General features: G+C 35.2%; 1 protein-coding gene across 5 annotated transcripts in view; it reads right to left on the bottom strand.

Moving 5' to 3' along the window:
• The window catches only part of LOC130899657 (autism susceptibility gene 2 protein-like), a 205,264-nt gene that overhangs the window by 153,604 nt on the left and 25,599 nt on the right, over positions 1 to 26,061 (bottom strand). For 4 of the 5 annotated variants that reach the window (XM_057809761.1, XM_057809762.1, XM_057809760.1 and 1 more), the window contains exons 2-5: positions 25,745 to 25,858; positions 13,895 to 14,014; positions 11,822 to 11,857; positions 783 to 809 (exon numbers count right to left, since the gene is read on the bottom strand). In XM_057809761.1, the coding sequence (XP_057665744.1) occupies positions 783 to 809; positions 11,822 to 11,857; positions 13,895 to 14,014; positions 25,745 to 25,858 (297 nt within the window). Of the gene's footprint in view, positions 1 to 782; positions 810 to 11,821; positions 11,858 to 13,894; positions 14,015 to 14,785; positions 14,971 to 25,744; positions 25,859 to 26,061 lie in introns of those variants that run through there. The other variant, XM_057809764.1, reaches the window with a different exon arrangement.

Raw genomic sequence — 26,061 nt, 5'->3', positions numbered from 1 at the left:
ATGCCAACTGGTAGTCCCATAATGTGCCAGCTCGTGATCGTGGTTGTCTTGAAGATTAGACAACTCATTGATCGAAGATCATGCAAATCGGAATTTTATATTCTAAACACATTAAAAAAACGATAAAAATCTATCTTAAGCTAACCTCAATCGGTATGGCACTTAGCTTTATATCCTTTTAGCAAATTTAGCAGAATATATTTTTTCGAGATGGTGTAGAATACACCACAAAGTTGTAGTGAAATAATTAATCTTGTCATCAGTTTCCTAAAACAATCTCCGCGAAAGTGGCGGCGAATTCAGACTTCTTGAAAGAAATTAATCATTTTGGTACACCATTGTCATTTTTTTTTGGAGATATCGAATTATTCACAATTTTCCAAACTCTATTTGCAGGGATGCTCAAAGTATTTTTCGTGGCATTGCTCTATTAACTTTAAGTAAAAACTTTTAGCTTCAACGGGCAAACATTCGCGCTGTTTGGTAGACATTTCAAAATACACTAACGAACTTTGAAGTACACACTGTTTTATGGCTCGAAATGAACTGACACAGACAAACATATATATATAAGTCTAAGTATGAGGTTAGAATTTATTCTATTGCATCTCATATATTAATTGGAGGTTAGTCATTTTCTTAGATCGTGAAAAATTTCATATCTGGACTTTTTTAAAGATAAATGCGTTGAAATGAACAAAATTTTATAAGTTCAACATGTTTTCTTACTGGTCTATAAGTGACGAAATCTGATACGGATAAAAACACAACAAGTAGCTTACCTTATCATCTTCGCCCTCGCTATCACACTGAAACAAAGAAAAAGAAACAACCATTAAATTCGGAAAAACATTAATAAAAAAAAGGGGAATTCGGGAAAAAGGGTAACCAGCGCCTTTGACGAATAGCAAAACCGATATCGGGCTAAAAAGAACGAAAACTTTCAGCGTTTGGTTTTTTGTTTCTTTGTTTTTGGCGTTCTTTCAAACTCCTGTAATCATCTTTAGGAAAACATTTGAGTGATTTTTTTTGTTCTAGACGAAATGAGAGGGTCTTTATAAAAAATTTAACCGAGTGAAGTGAAAGTTTCTCAAGTCTGATTGGGGTTAAATAATACATCATTGTCTATATCAGTTTTTTTATAGTATAAAATGAAACAAAAAAATTTAACCGAGTGAATAATTACTGTCGTTCTTGTACAATAAAGCAGTCATTCTAACCTTACCGAAAATTACGCTAAAAATTGAAAATAAGAAATGATTCTGTTGATTTTAACGGCATAATAAGCTTGAGCTTAAGCACAAGCTTGAATAGAGTTTTTAGCAGATGAAAGTAGTTCGTTTGGTAAAGACCCATATTTATTGCCAGCATAAAGAATCATTATTCGTTTCTCTCTTGATTAAAGCGTAATTAACTCACAAATTTTAGAATCATCAGCCCAACCACGCAATACCTACGTTAATATACCTACTTACCTGCATAAAAATCGGCCCACTATAAACTTTTGACTTAAACTGTAGGTTTTAAGTTATTCATCAGTTCAAAAAAAGAAATATGCTGTTTGAAATACAGTTTAATATGTTTTAATGTTCAACATATTAACAAATGAAGCTATTAACATAAATAGGATTATTGACAATTAAGTTACAAATTGTCAATAACCCTATTTATGTTAATAGCTTCATTTGTTGATATGTTGAACATTAAAACATACCAAACTGTCTTTCAAACAGTTTCAGGCTTTCAAACTTAATTTCTTAATAATTGGCATGACCTCCTCTTGCCCTAAGAACACCTGTCATACGATTATGCATCAAGTTAGCAAATAAGCTCTGGAATCGAGTTTGGGGTAGGAAGTTTTCTTTTTAACTCATCCCATAAATGTTCTATCGAATTTAGGTCAGGACTATATGGTGGCGACTCCATAACCCACTTGTGCAATGTAATCTTGTACGATTTTGGCAGTGTGCACCTAGCATTGTCCTGCATAAAGGTAAATTCGTCTCCAATGTAATCGACCACATGAATTAGTAAAATCTCCTCGATACATCTATCAGTCGTTAAACCTCCACTTCCGAAAACATAGTCGCCCCTACGAATACACAGGTTCGGTTCGTGCTCCTATAGAAATTGCACCTCAAATCATGTAGAAACCACTCCGCTCTTCAAAGCAGCAATCTGCAAATCACTCCTCTGGTCTTCGGTATACTTTACCTCTTCAATCGCTACCATGGAGGTATATTTTGGTCTCTTAGGAGAACAGAACAGATCCAACGTCCAATTCAGATGATCCCGAGCAAAACGCAGGCGTGATTGCCGATGAGCTGGAGGTAGTTTTGGATCAATCGCAGGTGTTTTAGGGGTCAGGTTATTCTCGTTTTACTGGCCACTGACTAATAATCACACATCACATCTCATTGTCGTTGCCCTTGGAAAGCATTAAGGTGACGATTTCTTAATGTTGTTGACACAATAAAGCGGTCATTACGAGCGGTTTTAAATCGCCTTCTGCTTGTTCGTATGAAAGGATCCAGTCTCCTTATAACGCTGGCACATTCATCGAACCGCTGCGCGGATTATATCCGATTGTCTGGCAACTGCTTGCCTACCAAGTCCATTTTCGTTTAAATGTCTTTCAAACATTTAAAAATTATAGGAAGTTAAAATCAAAAGATTACAGTGGGCCGCAAGTGTAAATGCGAGGGACAAACGTAGAATAGTAGCAGCGGAGAGGACAATAGATGGGAAAACGAGGATGGGTATGGGATAAGGAATGAGGTAATTATAGAAAGGTACAACCAAGAACCATTAGGAAATAAAATAGATAAAATATGTTGGAAAACAGAACACCACAAAGCCTAATAAGAAGTGAAGAAATAAAAGTAAAGGAAGAAAGGAGGATCCAGGACAACTTGGCTGTAATAAGTAGCGAAAGAAGAAGGAAGACAAGGTAAAACAATCAAGCAAATTAATGAAGTAGAAAAAGATCTGAAAGAGTGAAAAATAGAGAACGAACTAAAATACTCTGACGCCCGAAAGAGCATAAAGATTTCTAGATACGAAGAAGAGTCCAACCACGTCGTCATTACGCTTTATTTCTATTTGAGTGTCGATATGTCTCAATATTTTGTAAATATCCTTCTGTTAACTTTGTACCAACTTTAATTTTTGCCAGAAAACCCATTAATCGTCAAAAGGTCGACGTCCTTTGGATATATAATTCAATATTAGCCAGGAAAGTAGTTGTTTCCTCTTTGAATTTCATCCAATTCGAAATAATTTCAGAGACGATACATACAAATTTCATATTGATAAATTAGAAGCACCTCATATAATTAACCTAAAATTTGTTCCATATCTTTACCAACCAAGGCTAGTTTTTACTTGAGTAGTGATTCGCAGTTAATAGTGAAGATTGCGCCTACTGGGAAATGTTCAACTAGTAATCTCCTTGCAATTGCGAGCCATTAAGGATATTAAGAACAAAGACATAAATAGAGAGCTTGTTGATTTCTGTTGCTATTCGTTTGTTATTTGTAATTGAAATCTGTGTGTGGTTAGAGTATATTAACCATAAGTTATTTAATATTAATTATTTCTCAAAACACAAATAAAACTATACGCGATATTCGGTTAGCACACAAACAACTTGAAAAACTTTCGACAACGTTTTACTACCCTTTCAATTCAACTACTTCTCTCTCGAAACTATCAATCTCGACACTTCCGAGCACTTTTCGAGAAGGCGAAAAAAAAAAGTGCTGAATCCGCACTTCTTTCAAGAGCCCCAGCCCCCAATTGTTCTCATCTCCAGACCCTAATTGACTTCTACCACCAAAGCGCGAATAATGAATCTCTGGATAGATTAGCACCCTGCAAAAGGGGTGGGAAGCGGCCTTATCTCGTTATTTAATTTTAATATAAGTTATGCGGGCGGAGGAACTTTTCGAGCACAGCGCCGTTTTTACAGAGTGACACTGTATTGATATTTATTTCACTCAAATTATTTTTTGTCGTGTTAGAATATTTCTAATAATAGAATTTATACCAACACTCACACAATTACGCTATCCTACGCACGTTTCGATAACTAGGTTTTCGTCTTCAGAGACTAAAGGTAAACGGACAGGTATAGTAGCAGCGTAAATAGTTTGTTCAGTTTATACATTCAGTTTTTGGATTATTTTTTTCTGCTGAAGATCTGAGGGAAATAATTTGGTAACGGCGCCGAAACGTTTTGAAAAAATTGGCAAATTGGCATTTGTTACACAACGTTGGACACTTTTTTCAAGGAAGAGCGTAATTTTAATAATAATGAAAGTATTTAGATGATTAAAATTAAAATTCGCTGTCAATGACAGAATAGAAACTGTCATTACTTGTAAATAAATTTTTATTGTAGATAAAAGCATTTCATACCATTGGTAATTAATTTTTTAATGAGACATTTTACGTTTCCAACGATGGTGGTTACACCCTGTTAGTGAGGAATACCTAAATAAGAGAAGGGAATTCCAATTCGAGTTAAGTAACTTTAGGGAGTTTTTGCTGCTCCTCGACGGCGTTATTCGATAGGAGCGAGGGATTTGGTTTTTTAATTAGGACCAGCTTAATTAATTGGTTGCTTGAAAAAAAAAGAAGTATTTGTATGTAGAGGTTTTAAACTGAAAAATCTGTTTTTATGTTTTAATGGAAACTTTAATAAAGAATATTCTTTTCATATTTAGAAAAGTATATAAAGTTATTTAGAAAATTTTCACAAATATATAATATAATAAGTGTTTAATCATTTCGTAGAATTTCTTAAATACACAAAGCAATCATCTTGGTATACGGGGAGTGGCTATTAAATAACGAGACAGGTGATTGTAACTTTTAGATTGTTTTGCGGTGTCGTTTTGGCTGTATATCCACTCTGAACCTATACCTAGAAGATATTTTGTACAAGACTCTAAATTTTAATGTGCTGCTTCCAAAATATGTATACCACTTTCATAGGAAGCTATTTTATTTGAGGATCTTGTGCCCCACTTCCCACCTTCAAGGTACTTGAGTCTTTTAGCGAAACGGGCAAGACATTCGCAGAGTAGATGCTCTGCTGTTTCCATGACTTGCTCGAGGAATCTGCAGTTGTCGTCCTCTGCCATTCTCATCGTCTTAAGGTGGTATTTGATGGAGCAGTGACCTGTCGGAAGACCTACCACCAGTTTCATGTCGTTTCTGGTAATCACGAGAAGTTCTTCAGACTTCTTAGCTGATTTGGTTATTAATCTTTTGGATTGTCTTAGGCCTGGAGTGTTTCTCTCTAGTAAGGCTTCATTCTGATTCTTTACCCATTCGTTCACTTCGTTATCGATGTGGCATCTCGTGAGGCCACAGTAGGATTCTGCACTAACATATGGAGTCATTGCTGTCTGCTTTCTCATTTCCCGGTATACCCAGGTGGCCTGGAAGCCACATTGGGGTTTCTTTGTTAGCCAATGCTTTTAGAGTTTGTTAACACCGTATAAAGAGCTTGTATTTTGGTCCAGGAATGCCCGGTCCAGCTCCTTCCGCTAGCTACGAACCGTCTGTTTACCAGTTAAATTTCGAGCTTGCGGAAGATTCTTGGTTGGCAGTTGATAATTACTTGAAATGGGATATCTTTGTCCAACATTTGGTCCATTGGTTTGTCACGGCTTTCTAGCTTCATCAGCTCTAGTTTTACTCAATGGATTAGCCTGTGAGCATCAATAAATGCCTCTTTCTGGACTATGAGGTGATGAGGAGGCAAGTTCAGTAGCACATCTGAGGCTGTAGGGCAAGTTGACTTTGACCCTGTACCTCGAAGATTCCATGCGAATCTTCCATTGTTCGTAACAGCGCAGAAAATATTTTTTTATCAGTTCCTCCAAGACGCGCGTAGTTTTTTCTTCAACAGCTTCACCGAATTCAAGTTGTGTTCCTTTTAATGCAGTTTTGACGTTAGTAAAGAGGTAGAAGTCACACGGTGCGAGATCCGGCGTATATGATGGTCTAACACTGGGATGTTGTACTTACGAGCTTCTTGTTGTTCAAACGTGAGAATTATTTGTCATTTCTTAAAGAATCAGCAATCGCAGGTATCAAACTAGATTTTTTCGATATTTTCATTCTATTTGAACGTGGAAGAGCAACTCGAAAGTGAAAAATCTTATCGGACATATTGAAAACGCTCAAACACGACAAACGTCCATCATTTTTACATCAAGACAAAAAAACTGGCCTCTACAAACGAAGGGCAAGATTAATTCTTGCGGTATTCTTCGACAATTTTCTTAGATCTTAGCTAATGATTTTGAACGGCATTGTAGGTCCAAAGGAGTCCGATAAGCAGCTAGTGCTGATACAACCGATGCTGTGCTGTTCGCTCATAAACTGTGGCTGGTTTAAACTTTTGTTTATGTTGTATTCCATACTATTTATTACAAAAACATACTGTGTCATCAACAAAAGAGTTGCGACATGTTTAAATTGGGGCGCATGAATTTTCACACATGAAAATCGACGTTACTTATCAGACATCCTCTGTATTAATATAAAATCGCTAATTTTCCAACAACCACTTTATAAAACGTATTTATGTTCTCCAAAACCTTACGACTGGCAATAAATCATGAGCAAACAACTGGAAACAATAAATCAGGAAATCCCCAAAATTCATTCCGAAGAAAGCGAGCAACAACGCGAAATTCCCCTTCTTTTTGTATCTATCTGACTCTCTCAGGTGGAAAAAGACGGAATAATACGAGGAAATAAATTCAAGACAGTCAAATGGGTACGACTAGATTGAATAGTATTTTGATTTTCAAATTTTTCTTTGTAAAATAAACATTGACATGAATGAATCATAATAAAAATTTAAATGAGAATTTTTTTTATAGAAACAATCATCAAAGAATTTTTAGTTTCAATTATTTAACATTGCAAAGTTGAACAAAAAGTTGTCGTTGCAGAATTTTGTTAAGGTATGGTTTTGTTGATGCCGCTCGAGCGACTCCGATTGACTGTCCTCTCGAATTATATGCGACTGCGATTATTGTGATTTGGTTCGGCTCGAGCGACTGCGATTATGTGATTTGGCTCGGCTCGAGCGCTTGCGATTATTGTGAATTGGCTCGACTCGAGCGACTGCGATTATTATGATTTGGTTCGGCTCGAGTCATAGTATGTTTATGGTAGTTGCATTGAGCTGTCGATGATTGTGTGCGTTGAAATAAACTATTTTCCATGTAATTATTCAAAAAACCCTCGGAGTTCTCGAAATAATAGCGTTCAGTGAAAAGAAAAAGTATTTTTAATGCGAAGACGTACCCGAAAATAGCAGTACTGAATTTCGAATAATAAATTTCATCACGGTATTTACTCCAATTTTTGCTTTTGTTAAAAGTGACAAATACGATGGACACGTGGGCTGGGATTCAAAATTGTAATTGAATGTGATAATTGTGGAAAAGAATATGTTCCTTCATGTCCTTTCGTTGGGCGTCCTTTTGAAATGGACGCTCCATTTTTGTGACGAAAAAACTAGTAAAGGATTGGACGAAGGATTGTGGTGGTCTTAGAAGCCTTGATGAAAAAATATGCGAATGGAGGATACGAATTATATCTAACTGTATCGGGAGATGGATCCTGGCACAAACACACATTTAAATGTATTATGAAACTGAAAATTTAGTTGTAATTAAAAATCCTAATATGTAATTTTTATTTGGAATTGAGGTGGCGGCAATCGTCTTAACCATCTCGTTGTTAGACTTTCGTTTAACTGTTTCTCGAATTAGCGCAAAAAAATTAATACGGGTCGAAGAGAAATTTGTTAAAAGGACCCGAGAAAGGGGCCATTAATTTTGTGTTTACGCCTCTAGTGTATATCTCTGTTTTACTGCGTAAAACATTTTTTAAATGAATGCAAGAGCTTTTAATTCCGAAAAAAAGGGAGAGTTTGTTATGGATGGAAATTTTTTAGGTCAATTTTAGAGATGGCTGAATTTATGTCGTCAAAATACAGAGTTTTATGTATATAACGCCCGAATTATCTCGGAAACGGCTTGTATGATTTTTATATATTTTTGTGTACAAGGATCTTATAATTCGGCCGGTATTATGGTGGTATTTACATTGTTGCCAGATCTTTCCTTTTCCGGAAAAATAATGAACTTCGTGGACCACCCTGTAAATTTTTCACTTTTCGAAATCCTTAAGAAATACTTAGTATTTTTCGTCTAATGTTCCCTATACTTAGATGCCATAATTTCGGAGTTATAGCTACATTTGCATTATGTCCGTCGAATTTGAAATATTACAAATTTGACGTTTCAATAAAATATTTTGGTTGAAGTTTATTGAAAGTCACAAAGGGTCGTTTATCTTGAAAAGAACGAATTGATATTTTAATGATTACCATTAGGATATGGTGATAGGCGTAGAAGTCAACAAGAAACGTCTAATCTCTTTAATAATTTATATCTTAACCGAAAACCCATAACAAAATTTACTGTAAGTAGATTAGTACAAAAGTTTAACGAAATTAGTTCAGTCAAAGATTTGTCCAAATCAGGACGCAGAAAAACTACATCAAATATCGAGGTGGATATTTCGCAAACATCCGTAATAAAAATTTTCACGATAATAAATTCCATCCATACAAAGTAACGTTATGTTTAGCGTAAATCGGCAGAACTGGTCACGTAACAATCCTCGTTGGATGCGTGAATCCCATACACAATATCCCGAAAAATTGAATGTATAGGCTGGAATAATCGGCGACATAATAATTCGTCATTGAGGGTAACTCAAATGGTCTGGCGTATTTAGATTTATTGGAAAATAGTATTATATTTGAGTTGGCTCGGATAATTCCGAATCTAAATAAGTATTTTCAATTACAGTATCCCAAAAGACAATATTTGGCTACGACAAGATGGTGCCCCACCTCACCATGCGTGTATGGTGTGGCAATAACTAAATAATGTGTTTATCAGAAGATGGATTGGAATGGCCCCCGGGATCACCCGACAAGAATCCTTTAGACTATTTCCTGTGGGGTCACTTAAAAAACGTCGTTTATAAAACAAAACCTGCGAATATTCAGGAATTATTCAGGGATGTTGCAAAATGTTTTGGAAATTTTTGAAAATCGCATGGCTTGTTGCTGTAAAAGGACAACATTTTGAACATCTGCTGTAATCGTCTTCGTTAAATTTTACCAACTTACCGATACTAGACCTTGTGGTGTGCAACTTTGGTGGAGATACTGTCTATAACTTTGGAATTATGGCATTTGAAATAACATTATTTTTCCGGAAAAAGAACAGATCTGACAACAATGTAAATACCGTCATAATACCAGCCGTATCGCAAGACTCTTCAGCACAAAAATTTATAAAAATCGTACGAAGGGGTTTCCGAGATAATTGAGGCGTTTCTAAACATAAAAGTCACTCTGTATAATCACGTTCACGTTAATATCTTTTTTACAAGAATTGATTAACACTCTATTTTAAAGGAAGTAACCATAACAACATAGAATTACGTGGCTTTTGTTCTATTTTCTGACCCTTGTCCTTTTCGACGCCGCATTAAACGATCAACTTCTCCTCTGTGTCCGGTTTTACGAGTGACACAAGAAATTGTTTCCATTATGCGGAAACTCGATGGGTATTTTTCTCTATCCGTTTCATTTTATATTTCGTTTTGGTTTTTATGACGTTGGACGATGTATCTTTTATTGCTTTTAAACAACTTATACTGTTCCATTGAAGACTACTTCAGAAGACATAGATAGAATGTAACAGAGTCTATACGCATTCGTTATGGGAGAATTTTATTATATATGAATAGAAAATTCATATTGTACTTGATCTAATGAATGTACACAACATTTTTGCTCACCCTATAGTTTGCGTGGTAGGTACACAACAAATAAAAACAATACGATCGATTTCGATATTTATATTTCAAAGAACATATATAGATATAATTATAGTCTATTTGGATCCGTTCGTTGTTCAGGATATTCCATTAAGTGGACTTTGTCCCACGATAATTCAATCCGGTTGAAGTCGGGCGACTTTGATGGCCAAATCATTACTTTCAATACCTTCTTCCTTTCCAATTATCTCAAATACCTTTTGCGCATCTTCGAACAATGGTTGGGATCGTTGTAATGCTGAAAACAAATTTTCTGCCGATCAGACGCTGGCTAGAAGATACACTGGAATTTTCTTAGACTTCTTTCTTTAAAATCCTGTCAATTTCTATCAGGCCTCCATTCGCTCTTCCTCCAAAACATCCTCAAACCTTCACCGAGCCGCTGCCGTGTTTTTTACTCAGAATTAAGCATCCGTTCTTCCTTTCACCTTCGCATGAACATTCTTAGACCCAAAAACCTCAAAGTTTGACTTTCTTCCCACTCTTCAAGCGTCCTATTTTTATGATCTTTAGCACTGCAAGCTCTTGATTCTATTTTGATGACCCTTCCAAAAAGTCCGGCTTCTCTCAATTTCCTTTTCATTGTAGGAGTATTCAAAAGCAGATCCCTAGATTCATTGATCTGAGCTAATATATCGAGGCCTGTGAATCGATGATCATTTTACAAAACGTTGTGTTTATCTTCAGTGGTAATGGTTTTAAAAGCCGCCCTGAACGTTTTCTATCACCAAAGCTCCTGATGGACGCATATTTTTTCACGTTGTAGTACAAGGTATACCGAGGTAGTTGTAACTCGGGGGCAATGGTACGTTTACTTTTTCTATTTTTGCAAGTACTACGATGTAGTTCTGGTCATACTAATACCAAAGACCTGCGGAATTACTTTCAATACTTTCTTCCTTTCCAATTCTCTCAAATATCTATTGATCATCTTCGATAAATCGATAAATGCTGAAACCAAATTTTCTTTCTTCAAAATCCTGTCAATTTCTATCAGGCCTCTATTCGCTCTTCCTCCAAAACATCCTCAAACCTTCACATAGCCGCTGCCGTGTTTTTTACTCAGAATTAACCATGGATTTGTATAATGCAGTTACTCTCCTCTACGATGTAGCTCTGGTCATACTAATACCAAACACCAGGGAAAACCAGCTGCGGAAGTGAAGTCATATACGTCGATCAGTATTTTACCAATCATGTCCAAGCTACTTGAAGAATTACTACTGGAAAAACTTGAGTATTGACCACCAATTTGACTCTAGATGACAGCAAAGCACAGGCCTTTGACGAGGTGGTATATTGCGTAAGAAATAGAAAAAACCTAGCACATAACTATTACCTTATGATGAAGGCCTATCTACAAGACTTGCATTTCCAAGTAAAGCTCATAGACCAAACTACGGCGTACTGGAACCAAATCTGTAGCTATTATATAGGTACAACTGATTTTCCTACTCCTGCAGCATCTCGGGGGCTGTAAATTAATCTTCATGCAATCTCCATCTGGCTCAAACAATGGCGCATTTGGGTAAATGAAGAAAAGTCCGTCCACATTACTTTCACACGTATAAAAGGCACATGTTCAACAAGAATACGTCAAAAACTTTATAGTTTAACATAACCTATGAAATAAACGTCTATCACGTTCATAACTCGGAAGTATTTATTACTTCCTTCACTGGGAGAAAAATTGAGAGGCACTCAAATATAAGATATTGCGGAAAACGTGACAATAAATATCAATAACGTTATAATGATGAATTATTTGACCAGTTATTTATATCTGTAAAGTATGACGTTTAAATTGTACATTTCTATATCGTTTTTAGTAGTATTTCTAGTATATTATCAAAAAAAAAAAACTACTCACGATATATCCTTTTCCTGAACTACATCTACTGCTCGCCTGAAAAACAAATACATAGAAATTTAATTATTATTTTTCTACGTCATTTATAATATTAACGTTTTTTTTTTATTCATTAAGAATGTAATTTTTGAATCTGTCAAATAAGGGTGAACAAAGTCCTTTTTTAAGGCAATTATAAAATTGTTTTATCAAAATAGTGGACTGTAAACGCTTTCTTTCTCATGTAAATTCGTTTCTTCGATAAACTGTCACACTTTTATTGATATTCGTTCAAAATTGATGGAGAGTAATAGTGAAGAAAGTTTAAACTGCACACCAGAAGATGTTGAATCGGCAAGTGCAGCGACTATGAATCTTCTCCTCGAGAAATCCAGGGAACAGTATTTAAAGGAATAAAATTCTTTTATGAAGTGGCGTACTAAAAAAGGCTTCAAAGAAAGACTTACTTTGAAACTAAAGTCAAAATGTGGAAGTCTTCAACATTTTGGTCGACTTATTCAAAACTGAAAGACGCCTTAATGATAAATAACGACGTAGAAACTTCGAAGAATACTCGAAACTCATTGCACATTTGAAAAATAAATCAGTTGGGTATAGAGCCAAAAAATCTAAAACATTTGCGCGTGAAGAAATTTCTGTTGCAAGCTCCAAAAAATTTTAATGTAAGCTTAGATATTATTTGTAACATCTTTCAAGTTGCTTTAATATTAGGAATCGCAGGGGCTCTGCGGAAGGAGGAATTATATAAAATGAATTGTAACGATATTGATAATATCGGAAATTTTATAATTATCACAGTATTTGATACAAAAACTCATGTTCAACGTTGGTAAACATTGGTTGGTAAAAACCAACGACCCACATACATGAAAACAAATCAATACCTTTTCAAAAATTCCCTCGCTTATCGCAACTTATTTGAAATTACCTAATCCGAAAAACTACATTGGGCATACGCTCTTCGACGTCTCTATTAGTGGATTCCGGTGGTGATATAATTCAACTAGAGAAGTACGGTGGGTGGAAATCCAACACAGTAGCAGAGGGTTGCGTAAACGCCTCAATAAAAAACTGAAGTGAAAATTTTAACGGGAATTTCTTCAAGTCTACGGACGTAGAAAATTTTTTTTACGAAACTCGTGAGTAAAGTTAACTCGTAGGAATTGCCGTCCTGCTTAGTTCGAATTCAAGATGATGTGTTCATACCAGTCCAATCGCGTATTTTTTTTAACCATGAATGTTGTCTGCGACCAGGTCACGTTTTCCTTCGATTTTTCCTTCTATTATGAATTTCAGCATATCATACTTGTTGTTACAGTATATTTGGCCCAGATAAGCGGTCTTTCTTCTCTTTATTGTTATAGATCATGTCCTAATCTTTGTTTTCAATTTGTTGCTATTCTGTTTCTAATTTGTTACTTAATAATTGATTTTGATGGTTCAACCCCTCCCCTACCGTAATATTAACTTAAAATACCCAAGTGCAAGATCTCTGTTAAGGAAGGGAGCTAGAGACAAGAGTCTGGTGGTTTCATCGAAAAATTCCAAACGAACCGGAACTTTCGTTGTCAGTCAAAACTTATGCAACAAGTTAGCAAGCAATGTATGCCATCAAATCTACCCTAGTGGCAGCTGTAGCTTGATATCGAAGGAGTAAGGGGTAGGTTTGGCGGATAGGAGATAATTATAACATCGCAAAGCAACAAAATATGTCGCATGGTTCATGTCGCCAGATTATTCGAGTTGGCTACCGTAATTTAATAATGCAAGTAGTCGTCATGTTGAATTTGACTTGGGTAGGGGTGGTGGATCTTGCACTTTGTTATCCAAAGTAAATATTACGGCAGGGAACTACGCATTTATCGGGGGGTGGATGGAGAACAAAATCAATTCAATAAACCTATTTTTACACACCATTTTCATATTTTTTTCAGGTAATTTCTGATTATAAGGAGACAAATCTTCCACCACATCTATTTATACTAATATAATACTCAAAATCTAATTCAGAACGAATACGAATAAAGACGGACAAATATAGAACGTTATTAATGGAAATTTTAATATACTTACATCACTTAGTCGGTCTCTTGAGCTATCCGCATCTCGTGGTGCTACCGAAGATCCAGTAAGACGTTCAGAAGCCCTGCCACTGTCGTCGCTAGTAGCGGGGTCATGTGTTAACGTCAACCCCTGGAACAAACAAAAATGATTCCTCCTACAATTCCCATAATTCTAATAAAATATTCAGTTGAAAAATTATTACAACTCTCTGTAAAAAATCACGAACTACTTCTACCCATCTCCTAGATGCTCTCGATACGAGATTTGGCGAGTAAAGACGATAAGAGTGCTTCTATCCTCACTCTCGATTTATTCAGTTGCTTGCGAAGTAGAACGAGGCCAGAGAACACAAGTCCACAAGTGTCGTTGTGGCTTAACAAGTTAAAGACTTTTTCTGAGCCTTCGAAGCAGGAATGAACGTCATTCGGATAAGATCGTATTAATAATAAAAAATCTTATCAACCAAAAAAAAAAATACCAATTTTATTGTGCTTAAGATAAACGCTAGTGACTCCTTAACAAAGAAGTAGAGATGTGTAAATCATTAAACAGTGACAGACTTATACGGGATTATCAGTGGAAAGCACGTACGGTCCAACACACACAGACGCTCACACACGCTTCACACACCCTTGGGAGATTCCAATTAGCCTTCCCATCTAAAAAAAAAATAACACACAATATCCCTTTGTTAATCTGGTCAAAAGGACCGACCCTCCGATACAGATGCCTGATTTCTGTACCACGAAATGGGAAAGACACGTACTGTTATTTATTAACTGTTTTTTAGTAATCTCGTATTTTTATTATTTTAGATTAATAAATTTCCTTTATACAGAACTGAACGTCAAGATTTTAAAACCAATTTTCAAATAAAGGAAACCTAAAATTGATTGATACCTTAAGAAGAAATGCAAACTTGGTTGTCATTCAATGGTTCTTCTATATAGAGAAATTGCCAGATATTGAGTGTCTATTTGGTTCTTGGTTTACTATACAGTTTCACGCAAGCGATAATTTGATATTGAGCATTGAATTTTCAAAAATTCATCCCATTTAGAACACGCATCGGGAAAGCGTTTGGGAAATTCGAATAAATGATTATTTATGTTGACAACTGACGTGACAGTAATGACAGATTTTTATTACATTAGCGCCACGATTGGTAAGTTACAGAACTAAGTTTGTGTTGCTGAAATTTAGATGCAAAGTCGATTACACCGCCCGGCTGATAAAATAGAACGTATAGAAGTATAAGTTTGGAGATGAAGATAAAAATGTTAAAAAATATGTAGAACAGAGGCAAGGCTACAGAGATTTGATGATAGTTTTGCCTCTCAGTGTGATAAATAATTCGTTTTAGTTAATATGGGACGCCTACTAGCGCGAAGAAAATCGCTGGTATCAAACCTGCCATTTTAGAAATAAATAAGCAAATGCTTGCTGTTTGGATGGAAGAAAATTCCATAACTTTTAGTAAAATCTTAATCTAGCCAGATCTGGCAACGTTGCAAGCGTGGCGAAGCAGAATACAGCCCCCTGCTCTCCGCTCTCAAGCTTAGAGATAAGCAGAGTTTATAATTTGACCGTTGAAAACGGTTGAGAATAATAGTTTGGTAATAGTATAGTGAATCAGTCACTTCATTTAGTTTCTACAATCACAGTCCACTTACTAACATATTTTATGAGCAAATTATAAAATCCGCTTGTCTCTAAGCTAGAGCGCAGAGAGCTTCGCCACGCTTGTAGCGTTGCCAGATCTGATCGAATTAAGATTTTACTAAAAGTTATGGAATTTTAGGGAAATACTCAGAACATTCGTATAACTGGCAAAGCGACAAGCGCAGATTCAGCAGTTGCGTCCGAATTTTCTACTCGTATATACAATTATATACTTTGACAGAAAATTCCAGCTTTCCTCGTCTTCAATGTAGATGAAACCGATCTTTAATGGAAAAAGATGCCATTCTGAATATTTATTTTCGAAAAAGTGGTTTTAAAACAACCAAATATCGATCGATTGATGGAACATTGGATGGAAATGCCACTGGAGACTTCAAGAAAATGTACCTTGTTTTTTTATAAAAACTTCCGTAGTTTTTTCTTCATTTAGTCAACATGATTTTAATAACAATAATAATAAAAAACTATTTTTCAAAAAAAAACATGATGTCCTGAATAGATTCAAAATAATACGAGATAAAATCGAACATACCTCATTTATACATCATTTCAGACACTTCATTTCATGAATTTATTTTGTTTGAATTACCAAAATGATTTTTTCACAAATTTTATCAATATCTATAAATTAATAATCAATCATTTTTTCCCTTGCATACTATTCGTTATTTAGGAACGGCAGTTCCCATCTCAACATTGACACTGTATAGCAGATTATTAGGAAGACTAATTATTGCGTACACAAGGACATTTAAGGTTATATCTCTGATTATATATAGTTAAGTGATTAGCACATTTTGAAATTGATTTTTTTCATCATCAAATAAAATTAGAACAAAACCCGATACAGTTAAAGTATAAATTTTAATGAAAAACGTAAAATTATTTATCGGGTTCATCTGTTTATAATAAAATATCAGAATAAATAACTCGTCTTGTGCGTTAAAATTGATTTATTTGCAAATAAAAAAATTTTATAAAGTAATCTAAGTACGTTTCCATGTAAACGACGTTAACCATAAATACAAAAGCGTAAACAAATATATTAACAACTGATGTGTCGACATAAATTCGCACAACCTCCGACTGCCCCTGACAACCCACGCAACAATCAACGCTCATGTTCAGTAAGGCGTGTTGCATAGCTACTTGATGCAAGCTGTCGAAATAACAACTTATTCGACACCTGCTGTACACTAATAAGGATACATTTCTTATTCCTTAGACAATTTGATATATTATTGCTTCTAAATGTTCTTGATTTTAGATCTCTTCGGTTTCAAAATTAGTTTTTTTTAATAATTTTTAAGAAATTGATTCAACTGAATGTACATGGTTTGAAAAATACCCTCAGATTGGCTAAGATCCACTTTTGTCACTCTGCCAAATAAGAACAATGCATCCCTATGTGAATAATACCTCATGATTAGTTTGATGTCCCACGTCTTGAAGATCATTCATACACGTATATATACAAAAAGTGTTAGCACCTGGTTGATCGTTCGAAATTTGGCTTTAGAAACGGAATGGGAACTCGGGAAGCTCTTTTCTCCTTGAATGTTCTGACTCAGAGATGTAGAGACATTAGCGCTGATGAACTTTTGACTGTGTGTCACACCAAAAAATGATCAACATCATAAAATCCACCGGGATCGACGTACAAGATCTAAAGATCATAACCGGACTTTACCGGCACCAAACAATCGAAAAGTCCACATCAGAAGAGATAGTAATAAGAAGAGGCGTGCGACAAGGATGTGTATTGTCTCTCCTATTGTTTAACATCTACTCTGAGGCGAAGCTCTCGAGAATACAACTGCAGGTATAAAGATCAATGGAAACATTATAAATAATTTTCGTTACGCAGATGATACCGTGGTAGTGTCCAGTAGCCTACCAGAACTTCATGGAGGTTATCGTAAAGGTTATAGTGAGCAATTCGACCAAGACCAAACTGTTGGTATTCTCAAAAATACAAAGAAACGTCACCTTAAGACTCGAAATCAGATCAAGAATTGAGCAAGCGCGGAAAACTTTGAACAATATGAGGACACTTCTGGCCAGAATGCTTCGCTGTCACATCTTTCCTGTCCTTCTGTACGGATGCGAAAGTTGGACCGCAGAAAAGAAATTGATGCGTTCGAAATGTCGAATGCTGCGGATATCTTGGACGGAACATAGGTCGAACAAAGAGCAAATGGGTAAATGGGATAATAGAAGGGAAGATCGAAGGAAAACGGTCGGTCGGTCGGCCGTAAACTAAATTCGTGGATGAAAGACTTGCGCAGATGGCTCGGACAGACGTCTACAGAAATTTTCGGAGGTGCGGTTTCTCGTGCGACAATAACCATTGTCGGCGTTGTAAGAAGAAGAGATTAATGAAAACTAGACGTTTCGACCTTTGCTTAAGACTTAAATAAAAGTCGAAACGTCAATTTTTTATCAATCTTTCAAATTTTAAAACAGAAGAGACCTAAAATCAAGAAGCAACTAATAAGGATATTTATACAACCATTTTATCGATAAAATATGTTTTATGGTTTTTTCTTTTGTCTCCAATTATATTCGGTCTGGTAAATGAATTATTATTAAATCACAAATTGCAAACATTTAAATTTATACCGCTAAAATGTATTAATTCATTTATAGCCGTCGGCGTCGCCACTCATTGTTCACAGGGTGATGTATCGAATTGTAATGAAATCATAACGGCTTCGATGTATAATTAATGAATAAATACATAAATAATGAATAAATGTCGAACGTTTTCATGAATTTTGCACCGGTCAAATGATGCATAAACTTTTATTTCGTATACCGACACGTCGACTGAATTATTCATATTTTCAATATTATTTGTTTTGTTGTTGTTGTTGTTGTTGTTTCGACGTATTTCAACGTTCATTAAATAATACAATATGAAATTGGACACAACTCATAACTATAACGAATTAGAAAATTGCTTTAGATATAGAAAAAAATGAAGAGTTTTAAAGTTAATACGAAAAAAATTATATTTTACACATTTTGCATATTGTATGTATTCGTTAAAAGGTAATCGAATCATCATAAATTGAACGGCATAGACAGATACACTTTATTGTATACCTTGTACTTGAAACTTATACATATTTAACTTGATAGAACTGAACATTAAATTATGAAACGTGAATAGACGAGTAAAATGTAAGTTTGGTTTAAACAGGGTACCAGACATGGACTGGGCTCTTTTTATACCCCATTCGTCTATTAGAACCTCGGTAGTTTTTTATCTGACCCAAATAAATCTTGTCGCCATCGAACGATTCGGTTATTGCCATCCGTTTATTCAGTTTTTTGTGTTTAAAACCACATGTTGACAAAACTTGACGCAATGTTTGTAATGTTCATTCTATTAAACTATAAATTGTCCTACGTATAAAATCTTGAGTAGCTTTGTCAACTGATATAAGTTTTTCTTGTCTTTATTTTCAATACACTGTGCAATTTCATTGTTTTCCATTTATTTAAAGAAATCTATGAATTGAATAAATCTCACCGAGCCACGCCACTGCTTATTACACACTGTCTGGCAGGAATATTTCAAAGAAATTGTGTACATGCGCTTTCCGACAGCTTCGGCCAATAGAAATGCATTTATGTTTACGATTCGATGATTTCATTGGTAAACAGTGGAGATGATGAGTCCACTGACGGTTTGTTAGATGTTTACCGAATTTGGTATGAGTGTCGTGCGTATTTATTGTAAATATTGATTGTTCCTCGCATAACTGTCTCCTGCAATTGTATTGGATGGGATTGCTGGATTATCCTATCGAACTAGAGCTATTAGATCGTCGCTTTCCGGTGAAAACCGGATTGCCAGGTTGAATTCTGCACGAGAATACTTCGCTTGGACAATAGCGTATCGGAGTCGCGTATTGTTTTCCGTCTTACGGGCTCAGATAGACTCATAAGAAATGGGGCGACGACGAGACTTATATTGCCGAGCTACTACCATTTAGTGGTGGATCAGTTTTGTTATAAGGAGGAAAACCATTTATGGTTATTCTTGGAGACGACGCAACCTTATCGCTTCGATGGTTACCGAATATCTTGTCGATGGAGAAAATCCGCAATTTGCTCGGCCTGCTCGCAGTCCTGACTTAATTCCCATTGAACGCATTTGGGATAAGATGGGGAGACGTTTGCGGAGTGCAGGAATGGGACGGTCTTCCGCAGAATTTGATCCAAAGCATGCATCGTCGGTTTGAAAACTGTTATTATTGCCAGAGGAGGAAATACTCGCTACTGAAGACATTAAAATTTATTTTGTCAGTCAGTTTCAACCGAAATAAATCCGTGAAACATAAATATTTCTCAAAAAAATTGATATTACGGTATATTATCTTTTGAGACCAATATTTGGTGTTTCTTCTTCTTTCTTTTCTTCGTATAATAATACTGACCACACATAACATTCTATAACCTCATTCTGCCAATCACTCAATATTCTTCGTTTAATTTTAAGCAGATTTTTACATCCATAAATCGCTTATGATTAATTGACCGCTTTTCAGTTCCCTTTCGAATCTGACATTTCAAAACTTTCCGCAATCTTAACTGAATTAACTTCGACAAGACTATAGCGACAAATTTTAAATAAAAAAAAAACGGCAATCCGATTAAAACCGATTAGAGACTAAGTCACAGATTTACCAAATTCGTTTCATATCTTAAGTAATCATCTTCTTAATTTATATTTTACGAGACAGTGAAGAAAAGGCGAAAGGGGAATGGAACCAAAAAAAAGGCAATATCAATTATAAACATTAGTCTCCCTCGGAATGGTGATTGTTAATTTACCGTGGTCTGTTCCGTTGAATGGAAACAGACGGAGAAAAATATTTATCCATTCAGATTCAGACAGAATATTAAAAATTGTTTCCGGCAATTTCTTTCGTCAAGAATATTTTCCTAATTATTACAATTTAGTTCTTTTCACTTTTGATTATTAATTTTTTTGAAATATTATGGAAAATTGAATTTTTCTGGGTTCAATCTACACGCATCTTTTCCATCTATTTCGATGCGGAAAGTTGAAGATTCGTGCATTGGTAAAGTTGCACTTTCGCCCTCTGTAACAGCGGGAGAAACAAATTTTTCCATCACATCGATTGATATGAAGAATTGAAGAATCGTTTAGAAAAATGATCTCAACTGATTAATCTGCAGACGAACAGGAGACGAATAATACATTGCTAAAAATAAAAAGGTTTCATCGCGTACTTTCGACAAGCTGAAAAGAGAAATGGTATAAACCACGCGGGCAGAAGTTTGAAGAAAACCGTAAAGAAAATATTTCGAAAGCTTAGTTCGTTCCCGAACCTAGTCGTTTTAAGAATGAATGTGGACGAAAGTCTAAAAATCGACTCCGACGACAAGTAACTGTCAAAAAAACTGAACATTAAACTGGATTTTTCTTAGTAAAATCTGAAAGCTAATGGCATTAGCTTCAAAATTATATAAAATATTATACATTTTTGTTCTCACAGTCCAACAATATGTGCTCGTTCACAATAGCGCTAATCAAGGGTAACTGACCCTCATAAAAGGTTATCTACCTGACCCACCACCAGAAAGAACCAAAGAAACAAAAAACAACAAAAAAACCAAAAAAATTTACAAATGACATACCCAAACCTGGAAGGGATCCACTTTTTTTGGGGATCAAACTTCGACTGGTCGTTCGCTTTATTTTTTTAGAGCCTGGAGCAGTTGAAACACTAACAAAAACTAAAACTCGAATCCTGTAGAGAAGCAACTGCTATATCAGCGCCAACTCATTAGAAAATTTCCTCAACACTCCCAAAATATACACAACGAATTTTTTTTTGTATCTACCACCATCAGTTTTCCATCAAAGGTCAACCGATACACACTTCCGTTAACAAAAAAAAAAGATTCTACCGGAAAATGGACACAACAAATGATAAAGCTCTCAAGCGGTCAACTATTGCGACAAGGTCAAGGTCAGCGAGAAGTGGCTAGTGCTCTGAACATGGGTCGGTCTACTATTTCCAGAGTTTTCCGCCGTTTCCAAGAGATTGGTAATTTTCAAGAGAGACGTCGTTCCGAAAGAAAAAGGTGCACATCCGAGAGAGATTCCCGATTCATTGACAGCTCAGAAAAATGCGAGGTGTGGCTGTGAGGGGCTGGACAGTCGAAGGACTCAACGTAGCTAACCCCAGAACACGTTAATTGGATTGAAGAGCAAATGGGCTCTATTCTCTTCTTAGGCGACAGCAGAGTGCCTGCATGGTGAAGATAGAAGAGGAAGAGTCTACAGAAGACCCGGAAAAAGATTCGTACAGTGCTGCATTCATCGACGACGCGGTTCCGGAAGAAAAAGGTGCACATTCGAGATAGATGACCGATTCATTGTCATCATTTTGACCCTCGTTGGTGTTCAAGTTCAATAAAAGAGACAATAAGACAGTTAGAAGGAGACTTAAGGAGCCAAAAAGGACAGCTACTGGCCCCAAATGAACCCCAGCCCACCGAGCAGCCGTCTACCATTTTCCAGAGAACCACTAAATTGACTTACGAACAAATGGTAACGATAGAAGACGACGAGTCCGCAGAATACCTGGAGAAAAACTCCCGGAGTCTAGTGTACAAGAAAACGTGGCTTTTGGATGAAATTTCTGGATGAGTTGGGCTGGAATTTCAATAGAAGCAAAAACCGAAGATTTCTTTTAGTTTGATATTTTTTCTTCACCAAAAACATAATTCAATAACAACATAGACCACTAATTATAAAGCGAAGACTTTGAGAAGTTAAAATCAGTGTAAAAATGGAAGCTACAGATTTTTTGACCATGAGCTTGCGACTTGAGTCGATTTTTTTGCTTACGAGTGTAGTACAGCATATTTAAAAGGTATCTTCCCGTCGTTAACCTAAACTGTAGATTGTCCATTGCTGAATAATTGTATTGAAATACTTTTTTTTTTTTTCATTTGACGAACAATAATCGAGTTCGTAAAATCTGTTAACATTTCATAAAAGTTCTGTTTATTTAGTGGAAACGTTAAAAATCGACATTTATTTACTCTTAATCTATTTAAACGTCAAATTTTTACAACTAACAGACATTCAATAAAAACAATCCGTCGCTATTTAATATATTATATCTGTGGAGTTTATTTCTTTTGCAATAATGATTTTCCGCCTGTTAACTCCCAGTAAGTTTATTTGTTCCGATTCATAGATTAAATTTATTCTAGAGATATGTCAAGGAATCTAAATTGGCAATTAACTCCACTTTATACGGGACGTAGTTTACGATTATTACTGTTATTATTATTTATTATTAGATTGATTTAGTTCATATACCATTCTCCTTTTATTTTTTCTTATTTCAAGTTATATTAATCAAGGTAGAAGTCGTTATATTCTTAGTTAATTAATTCAACTACTTTTCTTATAGTTCGAAACAAAGATTTATATAAATGACTCCATTCTTGAACGGTTTTTGGTAATTTTCTATAGTGGGTTGGTGCCCCTGAATAATACTTTCATTTTGACAGCTGACAGGGCGATGTATGTCATGTGTGAGGGTGGTATGAGGTTATTTAAATTTCACGATATTATTTACAATTTACAGTTTTTAAACAAAGTAAATGTAATCGTGAAATATAGGCAATACATTCAAATCTACAGTGAAGAAATTTCTTGAAAAAACCTAACCTCAAAATGAATATATTGAAATTATTATGTCACTCTCCCGTATTAGGAAATATGCTTGTATTTTTTTAATATTTTTAATTCACCTTTTAGATAATTATAACTCAATAAAAAATATATAATCTGTCATAAAATCAAAATAATTTTTATTATAATATTACTCAAAGTATAGGTTAGGTTAGAACGCCGCCTTTTTCGCGGACTTTGGCTGATTATTCAAAATATAGATTAAATGTGACTGGAATGAAATGTTTGTATTGTTGTAAATATTATTTTAATGCTTTTGCTCCTTTGACCTCAGTCAATTTAAAATCTTGATTAGATGCAAAATATGCAGACATCATCATGAATCTAAAAACGCTACAGGAATATAAAAATAAACAGGATTTTTGTTCTAAACACAACCAAAACCTTGTTTGTACCTCGATAAATCCAGGACTTTTCGGACTCGCCGATCGATAACTGATCAACTATCAATCGATCAGTTATCCCCGCCAGAAAACATCAAACAAACGCCGGTCTCCTGTCTCAATTATTATACAGTTTTCCGTCATATCTTTTTAATTTTATTTGTGCAGTGACTTCTGCGTATCATTTTGATTTTTGAAAAAACAGTTTTACTCTCATGCAACATGTTAAAGTGTTAAAATCTGCCGCCAATAACGGCCATTATCGTACCCGTACATATTGTACTTAACATTTGTTGGAAATAGTTTTAAGTCAAAACAGAAACGTGCACGTGTTTAATAAATAGACGTGCGTTATTTTTGTGAAAGGTAAGTTGAATAATGAGCATACTAATACGATATTAAGTCACTGGTTTTCAATAATAAGTATTCAACTTGATGGTGTTGATTATTGCATGCAATTTCTTGCACTTCCAATTGATTTATTTCATCGAACAAATATTATTTTGATTTGGGTAATTAATAAAAATCTATGCATTTTTTCGTCCAATTGGTTTTTTTTTATTAATGAAATGAGAGAAAAAAATAAAAGTCAGCTCCCGGTTTATTTTTAGACCGCAGTAATGAACTTAGACAATTCATTAATTATATTTGATTAATCGTTCGGTAATTGAGATGCTTGAAGTGTTGTTATACGTTAATCACGATACCACTAAATATATAAAAAGATAATGACTTGATCAAACAGAGGCGACGATTTCAACGACATCAAGTGTAAAATGAAAATTTTGACAAATGATATACGATTTTTTTTAAAAAGAAATTTATTTCTAAGTCACAGAAAGTATATAAGAGTAGTGCCCGATTAATAAACTTGACTTTCCGTTTGCCGTTTGCAAAATTAAAAATATTGCAATGCATAAGACAATTCATAGTTGCTGTTTGACGTCCAACCCATCCAGAAATTTCCTTCAAAAGCCACGTTTTCTTGTACACTAGACTTCGGGAGTTTTTCTCCAGGTATTCATCTTCTATCGATAGCATTTGGGGCCAGTAGCTGTCCCTTTTGGCTCAAGGTTAGCTACCTTAAGAATCCTTCTAACTGTCCAGCCACTCCTCGCATTTCTCTGAGCTCTTATTGAACTTGAGCACCAATGAAAGCCAGATTGATAAAAATGAATCGGTCATCTCTCTCGGATGTTCATTTTTTTCTTCGGGAACCGCGTCTTCGATAAAACTTGCCACGATAGAGTCTGGAAACAGCAGACTTCTCGCTGACTCTGGCCTTGTCGCAATCGGATGACCGCCTGAGCAAGTTCAGCACTTGTTTTGTCCATTTTCAGGTAGAATTCTTGCTGGTTGCTCATCTTTAAAATTACAACCGCAAAACTGACATACACCCACAAAAAAATAATGAATTTCCTTAGTTCGTAACCCAGATAAGAAATCAAAGTGTCACCAGGGAATGCGGATATCTTATGCACGCATAATTCTTCAATTATTATAGGACAAAATGTTTTATTTGAACCACCACGACATGAAAAATCAGAATAAATAAGGTTTTATCGGAGGTTTCTCTTACAACAAGACATTACATACTGTGAAAGTTACGTGGAATAAGGTCCAAGAACTTTGTGGTATTGAAAACCTACCACAACCAGCATTTAGTCCGAACTATTGCATCATCACATTACTATTTATTCAGATCCGTGGCGAAATTGCAGTGCTACAAAAACTGTTTCAAATGCATCATTGAATTCGATGTACACGCGCTCCCAAAGAAACGATTTTTTGGAGATTTCGAAGCGCTTATCTCAAAATGTTAGTCGAAAGTCTAAAGTGTAGTAGTATGTTCAAATACGAGGTCATTTCCTGCACCAAGTCCAAAGTTGCGTCAGGAAATTTTAGATCTGATGCGAGAAACATTTTTTTTTTTAGTTTAAATCCTTTCGTACTAATTTTCTAATAAACAGTGAGGAGAATTCTTAACTATGTAAAAAGTGAATGTCATTCTATTATATATAAATACAAACAAATACTTACATGGTTGTGTTGAACTAAAATATGATTAGTAATGTGGGCCTTTGGTTCGATCTTAGGCCTTTCCACATCGGTCAGTCGTTTAATATTTTCTTTTACGGATATCTTCAACACCAACTGAAACAAAGACAAATTTAAGATTCGCGTTCGGTGGCTCAATACAAAAATATTATATTTTCAGAATAATGTTTGTTAAAGAAGTTGCGGAGTCCAAATAACGGATTCTACCATCACCGCTGATCGTATATTCGGCATTATATGACTTATCATCTCAGTAAATACAATCAAGTACAAATCAGACGTAGTCGTGTCCTATCAGA

Source organism: Diorhabda carinulata, chromosome 11 (genome assembly GCF_026250575.1).
Source record: "Diorhabda carinulata isolate Delta chromosome 11, icDioCari1.1, whole genome shotgun sequence".
Lineage (NCBI taxonomy): Eukaryota > Metazoa > Arthropoda > Insecta > Coleoptera > Chrysomelidae > Diorhabda > Diorhabda carinulata.
This window is presented reverse-complemented; position numbering and strand designations above follow the sequence as displayed.